At 32.2% G+C, this 10,455-nt stretch overlaps 1 protein-coding gene across 2 annotated transcripts; it reads left to right on the forward strand.

The window, feature by feature from the left end:
* The first annotated feature begins 4,696 nt into the window (after positions 1-4,696).
* Positions 4,697-9,751, forward strand: LOC110806219 (uncharacterized). 2 transcript variants are annotated; one of them, XM_056843553.1, is made up of 10 exons: positions 4,697-5,000; positions 5,120-5,239; positions 6,262-6,344; positions 7,098-7,181; positions 7,268-7,343; positions 7,454-7,526; positions 8,124-8,197; positions 9,051-9,144; positions 9,337-9,426; positions 9,511-9,751. In XM_056843553.1, the coding sequence occupies exons 1-9, from the start codon at positions 4,892-4,894 to the stop codon at positions 9,392-9,394; spliced, it is 771 nt and encodes a 256-aa protein (XP_056699531.1). In that variant the 5' UTR covers positions 4,697-4,891; the 3' UTR covers positions 9,395-9,426; positions 9,511-9,751. The 2 variants fall into 2 exon arrangements, with proteins under 2 accessions (XP_056699531.1, XP_021867559.1); XM_022011867.2 differs by having other exon boundaries at positions 4,699-5,000; positions 9,337-9,418.
* Positions 9,752-10,455: the final 704 nt, after the last annotated feature.

The raw sequence follows: 10,455 nt of genomic DNA on the forward strand, positions 1-10,455 counted from the left end.
TATACCATTATATATCAGTACCAAAAACGAAAAATTGCTAAGAAGTACCAATACAAGTCATTTGTGTTATTGGTACTGGCATATTACGCGTTGGTACTAAAAATAGTCACTTGTGTCCATATGGACACAAGCCATTATAGATTTAGACTTCCTTTTGGAAATGGTGCAATATTTGTGAAATTTCGTGAAAAGATAAATGGTGCAATAATATTGGAACTGATGAAAGTATTTTCTTTTGCAACATTGTGTAATGCACTAGTGGCCTAGTGGGTATAGGAGTGAGAAATGCACTTATAATCACGGGAAATGATTTTGGCTCTCTCATTCATAGGAGCATCTATTATCTATCTATATATTATACTAAAAGAGAGGAAATCAATGTGGTGATGACAATTGTCACTCATTGATTGGCCTCCCTTTTAGATATAAAAAAATATAAAAAATAAATCATTCTATAACTTTTTTTTGTTAACTTTCACTTAATAAGAATATTTAATTTTATTTTTCTTTAAAAAACAAAGCACTCTATACATGGAAAATATTTTGTAAATTATCTTTTCTATACTTTCATAACAAATATAAGCATTTTAAGATTATCTTTTCATAAAAAGAAATATTACTATTGTTTAGACATTTAGCCAACGATATAAAATCTCGGTTTAGATATAACATCATATAAATAAATAAATACGGAAACTCATTCCATAAAACGTGGACTAATTTATTTATAATATATTTAGTATACGATTGAGAAATTCTTATTTTAACACAATTAAATAACACATAATATATGATCAATTAGTACAAAAAATATATTTAATTCATCAAAATAAACCAACACGTACTTAATCATTCCTGTAACAGTATATCAAGCTAGATAAATAAGATAAAACAAAATTGAAATGATATATATATATATATATATATATAGGCAGGTCATAAAATAACTTACTTTTTAAAAATATATATTGAAATTTTTCTTAGACACGTACTATGTATCTACAACTCCCTCCATATTTTAAAAATAGATACACTTTCCTTAAACGATCGTATTTTAAAAAGAGATACTTTTCTCTTTCTTGTGGCCCTCATACTTATTCACATCATCATTTTACTATAATAACAATTCACCCATACACCCACTTATTTTAATAAATTCCACCCACTCTCCTAAAACTACGTGTCGGTCAAAGTGTATTTCTTTTTAAAATACGGAGGGAGTAATGTTTTAATGTTCCACTACTTTAAACAAATTTGTAACTTTCTTAAAAATGAGTAAAACTTGCGTAATCTAATCTATCTACTTCTCAATTGTGTAATAATTAATATAATTCATATATATTTTACCTAAAATCATCTACTACCTCCGTTCCTTAATGTTCTTTACGCTTACTATTTGCACGGACTCCAATGTAATATTTAACCACTTATGTATCCATTTCCGTATATGAAAAAATTATAAAAATTTGATATTTTGAAAATATATAACGAGACCAATCTAACAAGATCTTACATGATAACATTTTGATGTATATAACAGTGAGAATCCACGGTCAAAGTTTTTATACTTTGAACACATATTCCAAAGCGTAAAGAACATTAAGGAACGGAGGTAGTAATTTATATGATAATAATCGATCATACTGCGAAGTACTTATTTACTTATGTCAATAAATTTCTTAATTTAAATATTTATATATATATATATATATATATATATATATATATATATATATATATATATATATATATATATATATATATATATATATAAATATTTAAATTAAGAAATTTATTGACATAAGTAAATAAGTACTTCGCAGTATGATCTATATACTCCCTCTATTTTTAAATATTAGTCATCTGTTGACCTTTTCACCCATTTCAACTCAATATTTAAACATAAATATCTCCAAATACGTACATTAAAAAAATATAAAAATTTGATGGTGTTAAACCAAACATTGAGACGAACAAAACAAAATCTCGCACGAATATGTTTTGAAATATGTATTGGAAATAAATTAGAAGATTCTAACCAGTTGTGAATAGTGACAAGATTCCAAATAGAACTGATATTCGAGAATGGAGGGAGTACTCTATATTATAATAAAAGAGAGGAAAATTGACGTGGTGATGAAAAACTTCGCTCTATGATTTCGCACTCTTATAACGTAAATAATCGAGTATCATGTTTTGTTTAGAAATTATGTCGTACTACGTATAATGGATGTGAATAATGTATAATGAACGTTTACCTTTGATCGTTTATTATTTGTAATCCGAAGAAAAATCCTTGCATGAAATTTATGATAACCGATCGATATAGAAAATATTATAATAGTTGAACTTGTACTATCAATTAAATTGTTATAATACTATCCAAATTTTAAGAATTTGTGTCATATAATGAATATGGATATGCATAACAAACCATAAGTCTTGATTTAATATATTTAACAAGGTTGTTCCAAACATTTTATAGGATCAATGTTAAATAACAAAATGAGACCCCCTAGCCACATACTTTTTTATGATGGGACCTAGCCTATAATTAATCTTAGATATCAAAAACAAAATTTGCCACATTCTCATTTTCATAATACTTTCATATGAAGCACGAATAATAATTTATCCGCTCATATTATTGAAGTCGTAAGGGTACATTGATTGAAATTTTTTACTAATGTATCGTAATAAATTATTTCCAAAATCATAAGATCTAGATGATTAATTTTCCTTATCATTAATATGTTTGCAATAAAAAAAAACCTATTTTATCTTAATGTAAATGATTGCAACGTGACATTAAAATTTTGTGCAAAATTAAATTTATATATGTAAATGGTGCATCACACTTGATGATGGCGCGAGTTTGGATTTTATATTGGGTTGATGACAAAAATAAGCGTAGATGATTGACTAATGTTGACCAATGCTGACTAACAAATAGAGATTTTTTGTTGGTAGACGGGTGTAAGGATAACATGTGCCCTCCTTGGTGATGGGGAGAGTTTGAATTGATTGGATTTGAGAACACTCACCTAATCCTAATTATCTATGCCACTTTTAAATATATTTTTTTTTTTATCAATATTGTAACTAATACAATCAATTTTAATACTTCGTAATAAACTTATGTCAATATATTTAAAAGTTAGATGAAAGAAAAAGTTGATTGTTTATGGAAGATAGGGATGTCAGATTGTCAGTGGGGCTGATTTTTTGGAAGATCCCCGTGGTTCCGCTCCCAAGTGGGCGGGGATGGAGAAAAGTTTGGTGGATGATGGGGGTAAAAAATGTATATGTCACGGGTGACGGGGTGAGAATGAATTTTAGATCGGACCCCTTGCGTCTCTAATCCTTCATCTAATTGATTATGAATATATTAAATAAAATTTACTACTTACTTATATATTATAGTGTTTTGTTTATTTTCTCAATATAATTACTCCGTAGTCTAATCAGAAAAACTAATTGTCAAAGACTCTAGAATAGAGTTGTAAAATTCAAAACTCCCTTACCAAAGTTGAGTCTAGGTGTGGGTTTGAGGCGATCGAGCATAGATACACGAGAGGGGTGGTGATGAAGAGGGTATAAATTTTATTTTATAGCTCTCGAGACGGGATTGAGAGGGGTGGATATTGTTCCTATCGTGGATGGAGGGGATAAGTATGAGAACTGTAGGTAGATACGGGTGTGCAGGTCCCGACTCTCCTAAAAGTCATCTTTAACTGAACAAAGCAAATGGTGTAGGTTTTAAGAGATCGGGTAATGAAGTTGATTGGGCGATTGTGCGAGTATTAAGTGGGTATTACTATCGAAGTAAAGATTGGATGAGATAACTTTATGATTGACACAAGTGGTGAATGAGAATGAAACTAATTTTATCTATGTACTCTTATTTGTTTTAATTGGTTTGATAAATAAGACACCGAATGAGCAATGATAAATTTATCAGTAACTAATTTTAATTTGGTGATAATTTTCTAACATATTTCATACAAATTTATGTATAGATTATAAAAACCGTGCATCGCACGGGTATTATACTAGTTATATACTAAAAGAGACACCAGAAATGACACGTGTCATTTCTTGGTGAAAAATTTTCCCGCCAAAAACTCTTTCCTAAAAAGACATATTTATTTTATTCTTTTTTTTATTTTCTCTCCTTTTGTATAAATATTTATATATGGAAAAAAAAATAGGATTATAGAATATGCCATTATTAAAATTTTGGTAAAATTTTAGTCAAATTGTCATGTCAATAATAGAAAATATTATTACTCGATATTTTGGTCAAATTAGCATATTAAATATATCAAATATTTTAGTCAGATCATCATATTAAACATATAAAATATATAATACGTAGTATGTTAAAATATGATAAAATGAGTACATCCGAGATTATTAATTACGCAATAGATTTAAGAGATAAATAATTCAATTAATTTTTTTATAAAAAAGATGGTCAAATAATAATTTTTAAATATCCGTGCATGCACGGGACCTAATCTAATATGTTTTCTGTTGTCTTCATGTAGAGTGAAAAAGGTGTGCAAAAATCATTTTAAGATGCGAAAATTAGGTTTCAGTTACCATCAACCAAACCAAAGTCAAACCCGAACCCGAACCCGAACCCTAACCAAATACATGTTTTTTCCATCAGAAAATAGTATTGCAAAATTGTCTGACAAAAGAGTAGCCGGCGGAAGCCCAAAGACTCAAAGAGGCACCTTAGGATGGTTGAGCTTGAGGCCAAAGTGCTGCTACTCTGGTTTCTTATTTACTTCTTTCTGGGTATCAATATCTTTCTCTTTTCCTTCATCCTTCTCTTTCTACTTTCCCAGCCCTTCATTTTGGTTCAACAACCTTTGTTATTATAATGGTATTCAACATTACAATGGAGGCAAGCTTTAAATCCCTCAAATTTAATCGTTTTCTTCCTAAATTTCCTATTTCCCTTCGATCTTCGGCCGTGGCTATTCACACAGGTGGGTTTTTAGTGATCAATTTTGCAATTTCCCAATTAAAATTTGCTGTTATTTGGCCAGTTTGAAGGATTAATTACAGTCTTACTTACCTAATCTGAATTTGGGTTTTAAAATTGCAGGGAATGGTTTGTCAGTGAAGAAGAAAGCTTATGATGGGTTGTTGTTGGATGCTGGGGGTACACTTTTGCAGCTGTCTGAGCCTGTTGAACAGACCTATGCTAAAATTGGCAAGAAATATGGTTAGTTTGATGAAACTCAACTGTGTTTTGTTTAAATGGATAATCTATGTTTGCTTGGGTAGACTTCAGATTATGAAATGGGAAATCATTGATCCAATGTGGTTTATTCGCATACAGTTTTTGAGTGTCCAGAAAAAGTTGTCACATTTTCGAATATTGTACGGGTGATAACTTGAATAGATTATCCATGTCATGTTCTTTACTATGGTGGGTTTGGAATTTTGGATGTGTGAAAACTGATAACGAACAGGAGTATGTATTACGGAGTATACTTCAGGGGATGAAACAGTATGTATTCATGTGTGTATGAAAGATAGGTGTATAATCCATGGAGGACAAGAACTCAAGAAATGGTGTATAAAGCTTTCTAATTTGATTTTCTAATCAGGAAGTTTTGGTTGCCATATGATCAACATAGTATTGAATTCTATTAGAACAATTACTCTTAACTGGGAAATATTAGAACATTACTCTTAACTGGGAAATATTAGAACAATTACATTCAGCTCCTCGGGTATACCCATAATGGATGATCGACATCTTTTTTTAAACTGTTCTTAAACTGGTATAGGAATGTGATGTAGAACACCATTTTTATTTTCTGACTTCATCTGTATAAACAAGGGAAATATCCAGAGAATAGGGATTATTTTTGCAGATCGAAGGATTTCATGTTATTGGACAAGTACAAGAAAATTCAGAAAATGGATAAGGATCGAATCACTGACTAACATATAGCAGGACAAAGTTAAAGTAGAAAATCATTAATGCTACAGTGGCAGTTCACACATTATGTCTTCCTAAGCTAAAACTCGATTGATTTTTATTTATTTTTTGGTTGGACAAGTAGAGCTTTTTGGAGCTAGTTTTCCGTGTCCCTTTCAGCTACTGTTTGGTGGCTGATTTTTCTTATAAAGCTAAGATGTTTACTTGTGATTATCTAAAAGTCCTGGTTTCATGGTTCATTTCTGTTATCTTTCAATATTTTTTTATATGAACTGAATGCGATGCAATACTCGTAGGGTTAATTGCAACTCCACCTGAAATAAAACAAGGATTCAAGAGAGCCTTTTCTGCTCCGTGGCCTGAGAAACTTCGCTACCAGGTAAACTTGATTATCCGCAGAATGCTCACATGATTAACGGGAGAAATGGCATCTGTTCTCCCTTCAATATTTAGAATATAGGTTTGAAGACAATTCCATCCAAATCAATGAAGTTGCCTTGTATAACGGGATTATTGGGTCTGAATATGTAATGAAACGATTAGCATTTCATGTTGTTTCTAAGATTTTTTTCACTGGAAGTTAGGCTAGAGTGCTGTCTCCCCTTGGGTTTAGTCTGATAATGTATGAGAACGGACTTATCTCCCTTCTTTTTTCTTTTCGTTTCTTTTTCATCATATAAAGGATCAATATTACCATTGGACAATTCTGAATTGTTTGTAGATGCGAAATGGATTTGAGAATGTTATGTAGACTTGGCCCTGCAGCCTTTCCCAAAACAACTTGCTGGCCTGCATGTTGGTTAGGATGCTTTGATCAGCCAGTGTCCAGCCGAAACCCACATTTCATCATCCAATTTACTGGTGCTGAATCTGTAAAGAGATGATAGAGCCTGCACAAGTTTTTACTTTTATTTTTTGTTGGGACAGAGCCTGCATAAGTAGGAATACTTAAGAAAAATATTAATGAATATATTTTCCGGGAAGCAGTGGGGTCAATTTTACTTAGTCACTTATATTGTTGCTAAAAGTGTAGTGAAGATTTGCATATGCCAAATAACTGTTCTTGAACTGCATTATTAAAAACAAAGTTTATACATGTTACAAACTTTGGGTCTGTTTGCATAATCAACAGGGCGATGGGAGACCATTCTGGAAACTTGTTGTTTCTGAAGCTACCGGTTGTGCTGATGATAGCTACTTTAACGAAGTTTACGAGGTGATTAACCTCGGAACTGGCCATGGTTGTTTTCTGAATCTAATGATATAATCTCAAATCCTAACACTGGTTAACTTCCCCCTCAGCATTTTGCAAATGGTCATGCTTGGCATCTTCCGGATGGGGCCCTTGAGACATTGCTATGCCTTAAAAATGCTGGAGGTCATACCCATCAAGTATTTTCCTAAATTTGGCTACAGATTAGGGAGGTAAATTCTTGTTTTCTGATGACTAACTATGTATGTTTTTTACAATATCTTTGCTTGTTGCAGTTAAGTTGGCGGTTGTATCAAACTTTGACACTAGATTAAGGAAGCTATTGAAGGAACTCAATGTCTTGGATTTGTATGTACCATTGTCCTCTCTGTGGTTACTAGACTATGCTCTAAACTCCACGTACTTTGCCCGCAAGGCTATCTTTTTTTCTAGGCCAATTGTTTCAGATATAAAAATAGGATTATTTCCTCTTGTAGGTCTTAACTTGGTGTCTTGTAACAAATTGGTGTTTTGTAAAGAGATGCTCTAAACTCTTTGTTCCTTTCTTTTTGCATCATTAATATACTGCCTGCGTTTCACAGTGTTCTACTCTCATACTATTCATGGGTTGTAAACAAACTTTGACCTTATTTTGTATATAAGAAGAACATTTTCATGTTGGATCTTGTTAGATTCATGACATGTATTTTCAAAATATAACTTTTTATAATTTTCAATTTTTCACCATTACATAATTTGAGATACTAACAGTACAAGATGTGCAATGGAGTCCGCTAAAAATGAGTAGAACATTGTTACACGGAAGGAGTATGTGATCTGATTTGATTCCTATGTCTTCATCTTATTCCTCTTTGGTTTTGTTATGGGGTTGTCTACTTCTGATAGAATTTTGTTTGAACTCCCCTTACTTGAATACTGACATCGGTTTTATTGATTTTTCTGTAGATTTCATGCTGTCTTGGTATCCTCTGAGGTTGGGTCTGAAAAACCAGATGCAAGGATATTCAAAGTTGCTTTAGGTAATCTACTAGCATTCATTGCACGCTATGCGTGTGTTCCTTTTCAAAAATCAGGTTTTATATGCAAACAATGTTACAAAACCTTGATAAAAAAATTCTTAACAATTTAAATATTAATGAGGTATTACCGGTATTTTACTTGGACACCAAAGTGCTCAAGAGTTGACTTATATAATAGAGATGCTAGCATGGTTGTTCTTTTCTGTCTGGCTCTGCAATGGAAATTTTGATAAAAATAAGTCAAAACTGGGTACCTTCCATAAATAGGTAAATCATGTTGTATGGTTATTTGCTAAAGACTGCAGAATAATGACTCGCCTCCTCCCCAACTACAGTTGTTAGTGATGTGTTTATCTATGAATTTGTCCCTATTGCAAGTCTTTGATTTCTGTGACGTGTTGCAAACTTTAACGAGGTTTGGATTTTGTCTCCCATTTGGTGCTTCCATGAATTACTTTGCGGCCTATTGGATAAATGGTACTATTGGCAATAACGAAAATTGAATCTAAGTGAAACCTTGCCAGGAAAGTATCATTGTAATGTACATGGTAATGCAGACCTCATCCCAGAACTTGTGTTTTTCTTCATAGATTTCCATTACCATATCATCTCTCAAGTGGTAATAGATGGTAATGAAGATTTGTGAAGAAAAGGAGTACTTTGGATGAACTAGCATTACCAATGGCATGGGTATATGACTTTTCTCAAAATTGTGTATACCAACTCATTCCTATTACCACCTACCAAACTGACTGTTTTTGTTTTTTTGTTTTTTACGGGGATGTATGCAAGTTAGTTATTGTGGAAGTGCACAAAAAGGCTTATAACTTTGCTCTGTTTTGTAATATTAAAGATCAGATTGGTGTTGACGCTGACAAAGCCATTCATGTTGGAGATGATGAACAAGCTGACAAGGGTGGAGCCAATGCAGTTGGAATCGATTGTTGGTTCGTTAATCTATACAAACTTCTTCTTCCTGCAAAACAAGAAAGATTTGTTGGGTTTTTCCTGCAAACACAATAACATGAGTTGTCGAAAGAATCCTTTTTTACAAGATTAGAATAGGACAATTCCTCATAGATGACACTGACAGTGATGCTATTGTTGGTCTAAGTGCTTAATTTCAAATGAACTTGCAGGTTATGGGGAAAGGATGTCAAGTCATTCTCAGATATACGAGACCGTATCCATGTTTAGGACCACTTGAGCCTGTAGAAGATGGTAATCGGGTCAAAACACATTCCACCTTAATTTCTTGATTCGTACAGTATACTCTTGTATTATCAACCTTAATTTTTCTCGTTTTTTTGCAGGCCAGGGACTGCGATGATGAATAGCCGATGATGCTGATCAAAGCTAATATTTTGGAGGACTGCTTTTGCTTCCATCCATTTTCGCAATCTTTGTTTTTGTTTTTAATGTAAATAATGTGGTCTGCATCAGTTTTGCTCCAGCATAATAGTTCATGATCAGAATTTGTTTAATGAAAGGTTATTGGAATATTGGTGCTGTTTTTGGTTATAATATACGCAGTAACATTTTAAACATTTTGAATTGCATTGATTTTTCAAATGGAACTCCATTATTAAGCTAAAAAGTCTTTGGGTTAGATTTCTTGATAGAAAATTAAAAGAATAAAAGGGAAATAACAAAAAGGAACTTAAACTCCATTCAGTAACACAGCTTCTCAGAAAATATTTTCTTTATGTAGAAATTAAAATTACAAAAATATCCCTAATTAATTAATAAAAAAAATTAAATAAAAGATGAATCCCATGTCCATATACTTCAGACCTTTAAACAAGCAAACATATATTGCGCTCCCTTAGAATGTTCCCATATCCCCACCCCACCGCTCTGTCAATACCACAACCACGAGGCTCGCCGGCGGCCGTGGTTGCAGGCGAGTGTGATTTCTTGCTAGTGTTAGGCAGAAAGCTTCATTTCACGGCTAATCGCAAGGGTTTTGTCTCCACTATTATCGATCTATTTGTTGAGAGAGCATAGAACACAACATCAGTTAGGAAGGATAGATTAGAGAGCATTTAAAAGCTGAATTTTAGAATGGAGATTTTCGTTTGGTTTGTGCAGATTTTGTTTTTTGTTCGAACTTAAGAGTAGTGCAGCAGACAGCGTAAATAGGAGACTAGCAGCAACATTTGATAATTGATGATTTTCTTTTAATAATTTTTTATTATTTAATTAGGGATTTTTTGGTAATTTTATTTTCTGCGTAAAAAAAATATTTTCTGCATTAA

Source organism: Spinacia oleracea, chromosome 1 (assembly GCF_020520425.1).
Source record: "Spinacia oleracea cultivar Varoflay chromosome 1, BTI_SOV_V1, whole genome shotgun sequence".
NCBI lineage: Eukaryota > Viridiplantae > Streptophyta > Magnoliopsida > Caryophyllales > Amaranthaceae > Spinacia > Spinacia oleracea.